This window comes from Rhyacophila brunnea, unplaced genomic scaffold (assembly GCF_057557595.1).
Source record: "Rhyacophila brunnea isolate RB1 unplaced genomic scaffold, BYU_Rbru_1.0 scaffold_1, whole genome shotgun sequence".
In the NCBI taxonomy this organism is placed as follows: Eukaryota; Metazoa; Arthropoda; class Insecta; order Trichoptera; family Rhyacophilidae; genus Rhyacophila; species Rhyacophila brunnea.
In genome coordinates, this window is record NW_028232751.1 from 34,442,544 (window position 1) to 34,459,136 (window position 16,593).

At 34.2% G+C, this 16,593-nt stretch overlaps 1 protein-coding gene across 5 annotated transcripts in view; it reads left to right on the forward strand.

Annotated features, from left to right (window-relative positions):
• Positions 1-16,593, forward strand: part of syd (JNK-interacting protein syd) — a 46,675-nt gene that overhangs the window by 17,233 nt on the left and 12,849 nt on the right. For all 5 annotated transcript variants that reach the window (XR_015070190.1, XR_015070191.1, XM_085943408.1 and 2 more), the window contains 5 exons: positions 6,895-7,031; positions 8,582-8,843; positions 12,638-12,862; positions 13,368-13,651; positions 16,427-16,587. Coding sequence is in view for 3 of the 5 variants with exons in the window: in XM_085943408.1 (XP_085799534.1) it covers positions 6,895-7,031; positions 8,582-8,843; positions 12,638-12,862; positions 13,368-13,651; positions 16,427-16,587 (1,069 nt within the window). In the remaining 2 variants the exon portion in view is untranslated. The remainder of the gene's footprint in view (positions 1-6,894; positions 7,032-8,581; positions 8,844-12,637; positions 12,863-13,367; positions 13,652-16,426; positions 16,588-16,593) is intronic.

A 16,593-nucleotide genomic window follows, 5' to 3' on the forward strand; every position in this document is an offset into this window, starting at 1 on the left:
AAGATTTTGATAAAGGAATTGATGAAATTTAGCTAAATATACTTTAATGACGCTTACAACCGCCCTAGATGAAACGGCCTGGATTATTAATTCTGTTAAGTCAACAACGACACAGTCACGATAATTAAAAATTATATTTGAAAATATCACTAATTATCACCACACGGCCCTGGGTTACATCGCCATGACAAGGTAAACTCTTTATTAGAATGTTTGAACTGCGGTAAAAAAGTTGTTGGCATATGTGTTGACATTATAGATTTCAAATAACAATCATTTTGTGTTTGTCCAAAATATTCCCTCTCGCTTCTTGCCGAGATATTCACAAAATTAAATGAAGTCTGTTAAAATTTTAGATATTGGATGTGGAGAAAAATAAGACAAAACATACAGAAAAATTCATTTCACCGTTCACCATTCAATTGATATGGTAAAATATCTAAGGAATTCCAGGTGCACAACTAATTTGACAAAAGGACCGTAGTGAGTGCAAGTATTGAAAAATAATGATATATTATACTACACTAGACATACATTTTTATTATTTTTATTATTTTTAATTTAATAGTTACATATCAGATACCTACCGATTTTGGACTGGAGGTTGTTCATCAAATTAAATGGTTTCCGTGATTAAATTTATTTGGGAAACGCTGATGTAGACAGATATTTTTTACTATGTATAATAGAAAATCTGTTTATTATTTTATTCCTCTTCTGATAAAAGATCTTTAAATTGGAATTTGTAATATTATTGTTAATTTTTCTATATAATTTTCGTTTTATAAAATTATTTGTTAACTCCCTGTTTTAAAGGATAATACGAGGGTAGTATGATAAGTCTGGTTAAAATGACTATATAAGATATGGCCTAGATAATGATAAACAAGGAATGATTTTTTTAGCATAAAATCGTTACATTTTTCAACATGGTCCCCTTTTCCAATGTTGTGATCCCTTCCAAACAATATGATTTCTCCAACCCTTCAAAATAGGCGTTTGTTTCATTGATGACCTCATTGCTAGTCTTTCTCCAAAATCTTTTTCCGCCAAACCATTTCTATAAATCCGGGAATAAGAAAGAGTTGCAGGGGGTTATATCTTGAGAATATGGTGGATGAGAAAGCAACTCATATTTCAGTTCATGCAATTTTTCAATGGGACCGACACATGTGTACTCGTGCATTGTCTTAGTGGAAGAGAATTTTTTTCCTCGCAAAATGCGGTAGTTTTCCTTTCAAAGTGTCGAAACGGTCCAATAAACTGCAGTAGTATTCCTCAATAATCGTTTTCCCCCTTTCGTCAGTATGGATTATGCCATGTGTATCCCTGTTGCCATAACGTTTCCTGCCGATTTAACAACCTTTGCCTTCTTTGGTGCCAATTCACCAGGAGAAACCCACTATTCCTTGGTCTTTGGTGTATAGTGATAAATTCATATTTTGTCCATAGTTATAAATCGACGTAGAAATTCATTTGGATTAACATCTCCAAACATGCCTTTGAATTTTTCACACATGTGCGTTTATTGTCGATTGTGAGCAATTCCGGCACCCATCTTGCGGAGAGCTTTCTCATATCCAAATGTTCTGAACCCGTTCAATTGAGATGCCTACAGCCTCACTAATACCATGCATTTTCATTCACCGGTCATCCATCATAATATCGTGGATTTTCTCAATCATTTATGGTGTGGTGACCTCAATTGGGCATCGTGAACGTTCGGTATCACTCGTGCTATGAGTTGGGTATTTCCCGAGAAAATCTCAATCTCGAGATTCGGGATTTCCCGAAATGATGATTAGAATTCTCGAGATTTGAGATTTCCAGAAAATAATTCTTGATAATTCTCGAGATATCGAGAAAATTTAAAAAAACTTATAAAAAATCCTAAAATCAGTGTAAAAACAGACGAATTCCAAATTTTTTTTTTTTATTTAAGAAACTTACTTTTTACTTATTAAAATAGGATTTCAAAAAACAGACTGTCAATGGCTGCGTCTGACACAAAATTCCCTGATATCTTTCGAGACACAAAATTACCTGTTGAGGAGTGTTAATTGCCCCGATCAGTCTTTGAATGTTTTGTGTCTTTTCTTATACATTTAGTTTGTTTAGCTTATACATTGCTGGACATATTTTTCAAGTTGTTTCACCACATCTTCTCTGTTGTTCACAATCACGGGCACGGAATCAGCATCAGAATTGGAAACTGCTAGGTCTTCTTGATTGCTTGTGGGAAGAAGATGGACCAGGTGCGCTTTGGCTTCTTTAATTAATTTTGTTTTGGAACACTTCAGGAAGAATGCAGATTTCTCACGGTCACGACAGCTGTTTACCAGATCGTGCATATATTTAAAGGCAGATAACGAAGGGCTAGATCTACGATCTGTTAGTTTTCTTTTTAGGCTGGATAGGAACTCGTCGCCCAATTCGGTGTGCTGATTCTCCAATTTTGTGAACAAAAATTTGAGAATATAATGTGACAGGCTCGAACTCAAATTTTGTTTATTTATTTCAATTTAAAAAGAAATCCTGAATCTCGAGAAAAGATTCTCGAGATCCGGGATTTCACGAAATGTTACAAATTTCAATTCTTGAGATTTGGGATGGAAAATCTCGAAAATTTCTCGAGAATTCCCGTTGGGAAATTCCCAATGACATTATTAATGGACGACGCACTCAGTACAGTAGCTAGCAAGTAAATTCGCCCATAGTGACATTCGCACGTGCATAGGTAGACGTCACGTAATATCCATTATGCGATATCACGCATCGGGAATTTATAGCAATATCACCTTTATTGTAACGCCGTTAGAACAGTGTTTCTAGTAGCAATGTTCATTTGAGCGAACCGTTCGAACCGAACCATTCAGCAGACCCGGCAAAAAGTTTCGGGAATTTATAGCAATATCACCTTTATCGCAATGGCGTTAGAACAGATTATGCCATTCGGCAGACCCGACAAAAAAAGTGAGTGTCATTTTTTTTTCCAGATGCTTCGTCCATATTAATGTCATTGGAAATTCCTGAAACCCAACTCTACTCGTCCTTAAACACCCACAACGAAAATCGGTAAACCACTTATGAATCATTTTAATCGATGGTGAAGAGTCACTTTCAAACTTTGTTTTCGGTTGCATAATGGTTTTTCCACGTAAGAAATAATGTTTTATCAACACCTGAAATTCACTTTTTTCCATTTACAATAGCTGTGTAAATTAAACTAAATGTCAAGTCTGACAAATCTGTCTGAAAATTTGAATGTAGCCTAGTAACAGATGATACTAAACTTGACATTTGCTATGTGAGATTTGCGATTCTGACTTCATTTCTTAGAATTCTACCTGATTTATCATACTGCCCTCGTAGCATGTACTAATTTTTTTACTTTACTCTTTTATTATTTCGCATTTATCGTTTCTGTTATATTAAAATTATATTTACTGTTAGTCAAACTATGTTTAAAGGACAATAACATTATACTAAAATATTAACTTGTGTTATAAATGTTTTATTATTTAAATTTTGTTGTTTTTTTATATTATTATTACAGTATGTAATACAACTATTTAACTGTTTTATTTTTCCTTCCATCTTTTTTTATTATAATATTTATTTTAGTTATTATCAAGATATACATTTGGTTTGTTATCAATTATCTGGTAGTATTGATCTATTTAATAAACCAACATAATATAAAATGTTTACTTTTTGATAATAATAATTTGTAGTGGGTGTATAATGGTATCTACAAATCTTTATATTTTTAAGATATTTATCTACCACACAGAATACTTTTAACCATGACATATTATAATATAAAATATGACTTTCAAATGGAAAACAAAATTGATCACCCAACTCTGACATGACGTGTTTGTGTCGTGTGGATGACAATCAACCATACCTTTTGATGACTCGAATTAGTAATAATACGTTGACTTGGTAGGTATGAAAGTTTTGTAGTGTCATTTGGGGGGTAAATCTCAACTCTCTTTATTATGCAAAACCATTGTCCAAAGTGATCAAGTCATTGGTTATTGCTCCTGAGATGTTCCAATTGAACACACAGATAATATTGCACTTGTGGGACACGTCCCGTAAGAAGGGTGTGAAGGCCTAGTGGGAAGTGGTAGGTATAACATTGATCGCCATTTGGATTTGATAAAAAAAACAATATGGTTGTTAATTAGTACATAATGTATATTTCTAGTTTGCAAAATATCAACAGCAAAGGATAATATATTACATAATTTAGTTGTATGGGAAGTTGTCAACATCTTTTTTATTTATTGTGACTTGACATTTAATAGAAAAAATATTCTTTGTAAAAGTAATGATACATATTCTCTTTACTTGTAAAAAAAGTAAACAGGAGAGTCATTCTACTGTTTATGAATCTCGAAACAAAAACTCAGAAACATCTTGAATCTAAATATTAATTTTCTACAATAATTATGGGTTGTCTCACAGTTTAGAAAGAAAACAAAATGTAATTAGAACCCTGTGGAAAAAATATCCCTGGAAACATGACGGCAGAGTTTTCATTAATTTTAAATCCTAATGGTATCTTAGTGGTGATAAATAGTGATTTGCCCAATCGGTTAAGAACGCACCGATAATTATCTCACATGTGTAGGACGCATCCACTTCATTGCCTATCTTTCAAGTGCCTGGAAATTTAAGTAAATTCTCACAAATTGACGTCCTTCATGATGCATTCTTACCATATTTATACTGTTTGCAATAAATCTTACTCTATTTCAATTCGTCGTATGGGGAATATTATAAGAAAAAAAAAAGTTTTCTCTTTTTCTGTAGATTCCTTACCAAATGATGAATGGACAGTTGCTTATGGTGCCTTTACCTAGATCCTTCAAGTGCCCTAATCCACCACGGTTACCATTTTATATTGTTTGTATAAATATAATTTTTTATAGCGTTATGAAAATTCCAGAAAATAAAATGAGTGTAATTTCCATATAAATTCCTGGTCACCGAGTTGGATTGGATACACTTCAATTAACCACATGTTTGAAGTTCTGCTTAATGTTCAACCCCTTGTGAGACAAGAAATAGGTGAATCTTTTGTGACTATTTCTAAGCCAGGTCTCACATACAAACTCGTCTCAACTGCAATAGGTCGAATTTATCAATGTGATTTTGTTGGTATTCACAATACACATGTAATTAAATATATTACCGCACACCGCATGATTGCAATTATTTAGTTTTACAAATAACAGCTAGTGATGCAACAAATTCCATTGAACATGCGGCACAGTTACAATCCCAAAATGTCACTTTATCATTCATTTTGGCTAGCTGTGTGATGTCGCTGTCCCGGCATGGCCTATGTGCACGGATGAAAGTTGTAATGTTGCGTCCGGTTTTGATTTATGACTATATCCCCGCCGAGATGATTTTTAATGTGTGACTGGGCCAATATTTTTTTGCATTTTGCATTTTTTATTGTCTGTTTATTGGTAAGTACAATATTATGGTAATATTATACAAGAGACAGTAATTTAATGGATGCCGGTAGTATCTTGGATATGGGAAATATAAGTATTTAGTCGCAGCCAAACTAATGAGGTTTCTAAAATAATCAAAATATCATTAAATTTAGTTTAGAAAACGTGGGTGTATTTTTTATCGATAAATTATATATTTTAAAATTATTAAGATAGTAAATATAAATGGTTTAATAATAGTTTATACAAATATAGTAAACATCTAAAGTTGATTCTCATTATAATATAAGTAATCGATTTATCGGGTCAATTGTTGGTGCCCGTATCAGTATATAGTATAAGTACGGCATTATGGTGAGTGTGTTCAGTAGAAATTTCTTTACTTCTTCACTGATTGATTTAAAAAGAAATCTAAATGTCATTATGCATAAGGTGAATTAATAATTTGATATTATCTATTAATACGGCGGAACTTATTTAAGTAGCAATGTGTGCGTGAATTGGTTGCTTAATATGTGGGGGCGGATTTTTGTCACTAACCCGACGTGGAATTTAAACTTCCCGCTTTGGAGATTTATTTCTAACATACACATGAAAATATTACTTAAAATACACATAAAATTAATGGTACACAGCGATTTTGAAGGAATTAATTTTTGGAAGGCATTACACTTAGTTAAATATTCGCTCGTTAAAGGAATATGTTTGTATTTTTGATGGGTCAGGATGGCTCTTAGAGATCGGCTGATATTGGTTGCGACACAGGGAGTCATTAGGTAAAGTGGAGACCGGGACTTGGGCAATTTATCAACAAACGAGCAATCTGTTATCAAGTTACTCCTGTTGTTGAAGGTCTTGAGTTTAAAAATTCGCTAGAGATGCTTACAAGGAGCTTGCTATGATCCTGCAGTACTTTCTATAACACGTTGGTTTCGTAGTTTTTGCTCTCGAAATTTTAATTCTTGTGGTATGTGACACTCCGATGGAAAAGAAATCAATGATGTTGTAGAAACCTATCTTCTGCCAGATGGAGCTTTCTGTGGTTTCTCTATCAAAATTGCTGAAGTGAGTTTCAGTTTTTCATGAATGCTATTTTACTATGCAACAAACAATGAATGGCTTTCTGATTCCTTGAAAATTAATTGACCCAAGGTCTTGGTTTTTGAGATTCACCTACATTTAAGAGATGTTTAAATGAACATCTTTTGGCTATAAGTAGGCTGTGATATCTCACGCACACATGGTGATTGTGCGAGTGTATTTTTCTAATTGCTATTTTTCTACATTATGCACATCCTCAGTTTTGGGAGTAACGAGTTATCATTATAATATTATATCAAAATAAATAATTTAAATTTGGAATATATTGCTGATGAACAACATGTGATATGTAAGATATATATTTTCTTTGGTTTAGGTAAGAGCTCATGTGAGGAAGGAAGATGGAAGAATGCAGGCGTATGGGTGGAGTTTACCACAGCGTCCTACCAAGGCGCCTACTCCCCCTACTGGATCATCATCAGGGGTACCAGTTCCCGTCCCAGTATTTTGCAGGTATTATTAAACTATTGACATGTCTATTGTACCTTTTCTCTCACAAAGACATTTTATACGGTATTGCTCTCGTTGACAAAAATATGCATGAAAAATATCTTTTGGCTAGAAAAAAATGCTAGATTCCCTGAATGAAAAAAAATCATCATACATAAGACATCTCATTCTGTTATTTTAGTAAAAATTTCATCAACCTCTTTAATTTATCCCATTTATAATAGAACTAGTAAGTTATTTCTTCCAAGGATAATGCACTGGAAAATAGCATTTATTACATAAAATCACTTTGTAAGTATAGTTACAAATATTTTGGATAACATTTTTTGAATTAGAATTAAACTTACAAATGTTTTGTTGTACAGATATTCATTAAAAATTCAACAATTGAACATGAAAATATTGGTAAGTGTCGACTTACAAAGTTTTCAGTTATAGTCTTCTGTCAATAATATGACTACAAGCTGACTAATATGACTAATGCATTACAGCCACGTTTTACTGTACTCACTCGCTCGTAATCTTTGTCATTCTATTCTAACAACTCCATGCATTGATTATGAAGAGAAAGGCCTTTTTCAATGGTTTTAACACTTAAGTTTCGCACGGAAACAGGTTCGGAGACGTCATTTTCTAGGGACGTATGGCAGTCCATTTCCTGCAGCTCTTCATTAGTTAAGGGTTCGCCGTGTGATTTTAACAAAGTCTGAATATTATTTACATCAACACCTTCGATGTCTCTGGATATGGTTATAAGACTAATCTCTTCGATGATATTTTGAATGTCATTTTCATAATTGCAGTGAACTTCAACAATTTCACTGAACAACCTTTTCCAAACACCCTTCATACACGACTGGGTGACTTCATTCTATGCTTCATTTCCACCAATCCCGCGTGTCATCTTTATCACCTCCATCAGTTTCTACAATGAGTTGAGAGAAGAAGAGTTAGACGATCCTTGCTTTAAATTCAGAAGCAGTCTTCTCCTATGGAAATAAACGTACGAGTTGGCATTCGTTTCCAATATAGTCCAGTCTCATTCACATTAAAAATTAAATTTGGTGGATAATTTCCCCTTTGCACAATTTCCAGTTTTAAAAAAAGATTGCGATATAACGAATCCGCACTCGCCAGGGTTGGGATGAACGGGGGGGTTACCGGTATTCTGTCTTGGAAAATAAATAAGTACCTGGTAATCTCAGTTCTCAGTATCAACTAGATGAAGGAGGAGATAGGTGAATTGCTTCGCATAGTAATTGCGTGGAAACATTGACGAAATCCCGAAAGGCTTACATCATGTGTATGTTTGAGTAAAGGAAGCTTTGTTGCTATATAATACGTAGACGGCATCTTTACTTTGTTGCCGTGTCGTTATTGACTGCAGATGAGGTGAGGCTATGAGCTATTCTAATAGATGTCATTCCGTAAATAGCCTGACATTACCTACATAATCGTAGCACACTCGTGTGATATCCTTACATAACACGATTCCATTCACAATTTTTGTTTATTTACCTATTAATTTCTATTAATCTTGACTTCCTGTGTAGGCCCTTGTCAGAGGCAAATCCTGGAATGAAATTTTGGTGCGGAGCTGGAGTGAACTTAATAGGCGGAAAGTTCGATACAGGGGGCGGCAGCGGGGGTCCGCCGTCTCTCGCTGATGAAATGAGGGGAGCCGAAGCTCTACAAAGCAACTCTCCACCACTGGAGCAGATGGAAGGACGCACATATTGGGCGCAGCCAGAACAAACCAATCTTTCTTCATTTGTTTGGATATGCTCGAGCACCCATTCTAATAGTACTGTTACTGTAAGTGTTTCTCCATGAGGTGATAATGATATTATTACCTATAATCTTTTAGTATCCTATGATTATCTGATCTGATTTATTTACAGCTTAAAGATGTATTGTTTGGTGCTAAATAATAATTTGAAACTAAATTAAATATTTTTTAATTGGACACCAAAAAATTTCTTAGAAGGCAATCAATTATTGGATTATTAGAAAATTTCAGAATCAGAACAATTAACCTGGCACTCGCGGCCTATTGTAGTATGACGAATTCACTCTCCGCGGTGACGGTTTTTGTTTAATTTAACTTCTGTGTTTCATAATAAAAATGGCAATAAAAAATGAGTTTTATGGCTCTTTAGGTGCCTAGACATGTTCAGATTATTTTACAACATTAAAAAACCGTAATAAATCAGTCATAATGTCAAAAATATCCGAAGAAATTAATTCTATACAAAGACTCACCATTTATAAGATTTCCGCCATTTTGTTTTATGTATATGGAGCACTGCAAGGCTTGCATTTTGTTATTCGTCACGCTCGTGCTTGAAGCGAGTATAGAAACACTTCACAAATGGTAATAAAATCACACATAATGTTTTTTCCCTGAGTAGGGTCGTAAAAATGGCACAATAATTTTAGACTAAACAAACTTTTAGGCAGACACTTAAACAGCTATTAAATATTATTACTGAGTTACATATTTATTTTTACTTTACACATTTAAAATTGTTTTGAAGAGTGGTAGATTTTATAACACGGACTGAGACATAAAGCCACATTGCAAATACAACACATATATCTAGATAGAGATGTTTTTTTTTTATTAATTTTTGAATTTCCGCACACATGACAGCGTCTTCTGGGCTTTTTATTATTTGCCGTGGGCGGAATGTGTTGCGGCAAATGATCTGTTAAAGTTCTAGGCAACAACCTCAATGGATTTTCACTAGTCGATGGTCTGGGTTGTGGAGTTTTCGTGATTTTCACAGCGTACTTAGCTACTAATTGTTTTATCACGACTAACTGAAATTCTCCTAAAGTTTTTTTACTACCAGTAACAGATTTATACATATAGAACGCATTTAATAAATAGAGGTCAATCATGTGAAATGCTACTTTTTTGTACCATTTCACAGATTTCCTCATGCACGACAAGCTGCTGAGCATCATGTCGGCCTTGTCGACAGTCCCCATATTTTTATTATACTCTAAGATGCACTTTGGCTTCATAATGGGTTCTCCGGTTCTAAAATTAGTTTTACCGGTTGGACCGAAGGAGTCATCGTGCATGGTTGTAAGCATGTGGACATCTCTTCTGTCACACCATTTGAGAGCCAACAATGGGCTGTTTGACTTTACCTCTGTCTCCCCCTTTTTCAGCTTTTTGAAGCATGGCATTTCTTTGCGATTCTTACGTACAGTCCCACAAGCATTGGTTTTATTTTCATGGAGGTGTTTGAATAACTGTGGACCGGTGTACCAGTTATCGCACCACAACGAATGCCCTTTGCCCAGATACTCGGTCAGCAGCGTTGTCACAACAGCTCCGGAAATTCCAAAGTTTTGGCTATCCACTATGTCTGTCCCGTCACCACAATAAATAATAAAATCTAAAATATAACCCGTCATAACATCACACAGCACGAACATTTTGATACCGAAACGATGACGCTTCGATGGAATGAATTGTTTAAAAATAAGTCTCCCTTTAAAAACAATAATGCTCTCATTGATACAGAGATTTTGATGCGGAATCATCGTGTCTTTGAAAATTTTGCGTGTATGCTCTAAAAGTAACCTAATTTTATTTAGTCTATCTGAGGTAACACTTGTTGGATCGGAAAAATGGAGCATTTGGAGCAATAACTCATATCGGTCTCTAGGCATCGTCTGACCGAAAATGGGTGCACTTAAAAAACAATCCGTACTCCAGTGTTCTTCTAGTGACAAATGTTTGTTTCGTGTCATGAGCATTGACACCGCAAAAAATGTATATAATTCTGATACAGTTGTATCGATCCAATTATGAGAACGTGATTTTGGTCCAAGTTCTTGAGTGTTATACTGGTAGTGGAAAAAAATGTTTGTTTGTTGGACTACCTTCAACATTATATCACGGTTTAAAAAATGTTCAAAAAAAAGACACTCAGGCGAAGTCTCAGTCAAATCGCTGTTTGCTATGCCGGATTGAAAATCATCAAACTCATATACGATCGGAACATGGGGTCCAGATGTCCATGTTCTCAAGTGTTCAATTGGCTCTTCTGATATATCTACATCACTGAGGTCAGATGGTTCCAATTCTTCTTCAGACATTTCGTAATCGGAGTCCAATTCCTCACTTAAACCAGCCATATTGAAGTTTGAAAAAAGTTCTCAACCAAACACTCACACGATAACAAAGGTAAAATAGTCCAAAAAAATATAGTCAAAACACTTTATAACAGTTTAATACACATGAATGGTATAGTTAAAAACACATAAACAATAACACAGACAAAATATTATAATAAAATTCACACAATACAATAGATCGCGTAAAATACGTAATATTTTGTACGGAAAAACGACAAGAGCGATTCCTTGCACAGTCCTCTCACAACAGTGATATTACGCATACTGCGCAAACGCAGTAAAGTGGCACGATGTTTCAAACCAAAATTAAATGAGCGTAGATTGACGGCCTGTCGAAGGCATGTCAAACATCTTAGTTTTAGTATTGTAACACAATTTATTTGACAATATTACATATATGTCACCGTTGGTAATGAAATAAGGCAAATTATGGTAGAGATTTCAAAATCATACGTCATGTATATTCTACATAATCGACCGGCGCATTTTTGCGTACAACATTGGCGACAGAAGCGCTGTAGCCCCGTAGTTTTGCGAAATTTCACGTACTACACTCGTGACAGAAGCGGGCGCCGGGTTAATAACTACCTACCTATTAACTAATAATTTACCGGTGTTTTTTTTAAATTATCCTATGACTTCATCTGCATTTGGAAAGAAAAAGAAGACAATTAAATACACAGTGAAGAAATAGACTAATTTGTATTATTATTTCTTTAACTGTGCCTTACTTTGTATTGTTGCAAGTATATTATTTTAGAAAAGTTTCTTTTGAAATATCGAGACGACGAAAGTCTGCTCAAACAAATTGATATCGATAAATTAGCTTAAAAGCTATGAAAGTTTCACTAATATTGGTCAAACAGTTTTTGTGTTATAACAGGCAGGCAGACAGACACCCCAATTTTATTATTTGTATAGATTGTTTTTGCATTTGAATGGACTTACTACTTAGGTTAGAATATTTCGATGATCAATCATAAAAATTGCATGTCATACGTAATTATATTGAAATGGTAAAACAGCTATAAATAATAGTTCATAGCCACCGTGTTTCTATGCACTAAGGTAAAGAATATATTTGGTACTGTTCGGTTATACCGGAGGCAGCGGAAAACGCATTTTGAAAATAGCCGATAAACTGGATTATTTGTTAGGTTAACCTATCCAAACCTAATCTAACCTAACCTAACCCAACCTAACCGAACCTAAACTAACCCAAACTAACAAATAATCCAGTTTATCGGCTATTTTCAAAATGCGTTTTCCGCTGCCTCCGGTATAACCGAACAGTACCATATATTTCTTTCTATGACTTCAATTCAATCCCACAAATTTTTTTGCAGAATCACCATCAAGTGTTGTAATATAAAAAATTCATAAGACTTTTTTATAGCTCAAACTTTTGGCTGGAATTATAGTATATTTAAAATATGTTTGTTTAAATTTCTCAGGTGATTGACGCCAATAATCCCGCTGAGATACTGGACACGTTCAGTGTATGTGACAACCATTTACTCTGCATCGCATCTGTTGCTGGAGTACTTCCCTCAGATCACAGAGATGATTTCGAGGAAAAGATTGTGACAGACTCCTCACCGGTCGAGAGGGCGGCCATTTGTGCTTACAATCAAGCCAATGCTAGTCAGAATGAAACACCTGCGGGAACAGTTACACTGGTAATTTATTAATTAGTTTTATTAGACAATGAAACCTTGATTAGTAATTTTATTGTTGATGAAGGTCATCTGGAGAATTAAAAAAATGAGTGTGTTGATACAGAAATAAAACATTTTGGTTTGATTCCCCATTCTCGGATTCATAGATTATTAGTAGCAGCCAAAGTAAATTGTATATATTTTTTGAAGAATCTATATCAATAGTTAGGATTCTGGCCATTTTTTATTAATATTTTGTTCATACAGTGTTTACATGTACAAATTTTACTTTACTTTAAATTTAAGTACCCAATGGGTTGGGTGAATGGCCAACAACCATTCTTTGTAAAAGAGTGTATTACATATGGGTTAATGTAACCTTCACTCTGTGGATACTCATAACAATTCTCGCCATAAGTTCCACTTATGAGCGTAAATAGAATTTAACTTTTATCTTAGTGTTTTTTCTTTTACATCAAAAAATCAAAACAAAGATTGAGCTGAAAAGATGTTTTAAATTTTATAGGTGACTGTTGAGGAACCAGTTACAGTACCTTCTTTACCAATTGATAACCCGATGACAGCATCAGAATTGGAAACCAATCCTGAGACTGCTGAGGGCGTTGACCCAGAAGTGGATAATTTGGAGGATGAAGGCGAAGAAGCAATTCATCCACCGAAGAAAGAAATGGATCCGGAGAAAGATATCCCAGTGCATACCACTGCATACCCCACAATGTGGCTGGGGGCACAAAGCGGCATGCTCTATGTTCACTCGGCTGTTAGCAAATGGAATGTTTGCCTCGGAAGGTTGTGTTATATTCGTACTAGACTAATTTATTATTTATTATAAGTAAACTTTTATTTAATTCGGTAAAACCTATTTGTCTCATTTGGTGAATGTGATGCTAGACTTATGTTGATTGTATGGCTCTTCTGATGAAACACCTTAAGAACTGTGGACGTAGACATTAATTTTGTAAAATCATGAAGTCTTGTGTTTCTCTAATGGAAGTTGAACTCCACAAATAAAAAAAATTAGCTGATTTAGAACATCGATTTGGATTGAGATTTAATTTATGGTGGCTACAGCTCACAGAAATTTACTCCCTTGGTAATCAGATGCGTTTTTTAAAGATCAATTTCTATCAAGCGTCCTCAGTCAATATACCTATATTATAGTACTAATCTGTTTATGTACATATTATTTTTCCTATTTATCATCACCAAAAATCAATTTATAATGTATATTTTTATTAAATTGGTTTCATATAATTTTCAACATTCGGGATATGCTTTGATATGATTTTATTGTACAAATTTAGCATATTATATGATGGATGTATGGACATTGTCATATAGCACACAGTGAATTTATTGTCCTTTTGTAATAATAAAATGAATACAAAATTGTATATAATCTTAAAACCATGTTATGGCTCTTTCATCTTTGCGCGACAGTATACTTTAGACTTATACCCTGTTTACATGTGCATGGATTTACTGTTGACAGTAGGTAAGTATTATCGCGGCCATAACAAGAAAATGTATGGGTAAACATCTATTATCCTGCTGTTGGCAAGATTGCATGCATGAATCAAAAAAGTTTGGAAGCTTCTGAATTTTTATGTGACGTAGGATTTTGTCGATCTGCGCCTGCGCAGTAGAACGATAGTGGTGAACCTGCCGCAAAATAAACGAACTAGGAATGAATTTTCAGGTTGACCAATTTTCGCCACTCGTCAAATAGTACGAAATAGTACCATAAAATGACAACATCGCGTCTCGCCTACTCTTAAAGAATGAATTGGAGAGACAGTCAGCACTTTTATGTGTGAACAGTTATTGTCATGATTGTTTAAAATATGCACTATTGCCAGTAAATCCATCCACGTGTACAGGCGCTATTATGTTCCAAGCGCAGGTTGCTTGCATATGTTTGCGACTTGATATTTCACTATATTATTACTTAAAACAAATTACATATTTAATAATAATGTTTGTAGATATACCTACTGAAAAATTATTTTATTCTTCTTGCACCTGATTCATTGAACTTATAGAAAGGAATATTTCATGGCTAGCAATATTCATTTACATACATTTTTGAATGGCATATCTAGCGACCACAAGTAATACTATCCATATTTTTCTACAATATTGCTGGGAATTGATTTCACATTTTTCAAATTATTTATGGGTGTGCCATATTCTCAGGTGTCATTATATCATATTTCATAATATAAATTTCACTCGTTTTTATACTATCATTTTTTGAATTATTGCAAGAAATAGGCATTGAGATAATAGGATATGAATATCGTGGCAAATATAGATAGGTTGTAAAATGTTTTAATTTATTCCTAATTTATTTTAAACTCACAACGTAAGAGTCTATAACGCAAAGAGTCTATTTTAAACTCACAACAGAAAGTTTTACCGCTTTTATTTAACAAAATAATGTTTTACGGAAAGTAAATTGAAAGTATAATGTGCTTGTTGGCAAAAGAAAAAATTGAAAAAGTATAATAACCGCAAATATTCATTATATAATGCAGGGGTCGGCAAACTCTTGGACCAAAAGAGCCAAATATGAGTGTCACAACGGTTAAATTTTTTTTCGAGAGCCATACATATATTTTTATAAATATGATTTATTTCAGTGAATGTTATTGTTTATTTATCAAGTGAAGACGATTTTGCGAATAAAACTGACGCAAATAGTAAATGAGTAACATACAATTTTCACGCATTCCTTAAAACTAATGTGAACAATGACCTTCCTTGCATTTCTTTGGAGAGTGTCTGTATGTTTGGTATGTAACTTGTAGTTTTCAATTTTAGGCGCGACTCCAAATTCTCATCAGTTATTTGGCTTCTCTAAATGCTATTTATATTACTATTCATGTTTGAAAATGATTGTTCACATACATATTATGTAGACTCGAATATGAGTTTGGAAAGCTATACCATGTATTAAAAATCGTAGTATCTATCTCATTATGTAGATCTTTTAGAGCGCTCCGCTGAGTTGTGAAATTAAATTGCATTTTTCTCTCTCCAAATCCTCGATTTTGGTGGCAAGACCTACAAATTTGGAGCTACATAACTCTTTGCTTGTTAAATCCACAAAAATAAATCTATTTCAAAAGTGCTCGTGTCAATATGAAATGGAGAAAAATTTAATTTGTCGACTTTTACAATGGTCGGATTTAAAATGACAACAATCATACCTTTTTTGTAAAAAATGTGAATTGGGAATTTGGCAAAGAGCCGCACGCCAATACCCAAAGAGCCGCATGTGGCTCGCGAGCCGCGGTTTGCCTACCCCTGATATAATGGAATATGTGCTTTATTCTAAATTTGAGATAGAGGTGGTTTAAAATAATACTATTTTATATGATCATTCGTTACCTGTATTTCGTCAAATGATGAGAAAGGATGGAGCATCATGAGACATATATTTTACATTAATTTACAGATTTTTCCCAGACTTAAACCTAAAATATTCATCCAGTTTTCCCCTTAAGGTGAGTTAAAGAAAACTGAGTGAAGTACTAATGGCCATTGTCACTCGTATTGCAGAGTTCAATTGAAAGATGCGGTGTTGGGAGTGGTCCAGTGTGCGACTCGCGTTGTGGCAGCACTGGCTGATGGAACGGTTGGTGTATTTTCACGGACTGCAGATGGAGAGTGGGACCTCAGTCATTACCACTTAGTCACTCTTGGGGGACCACAACATTCTGGTTGGT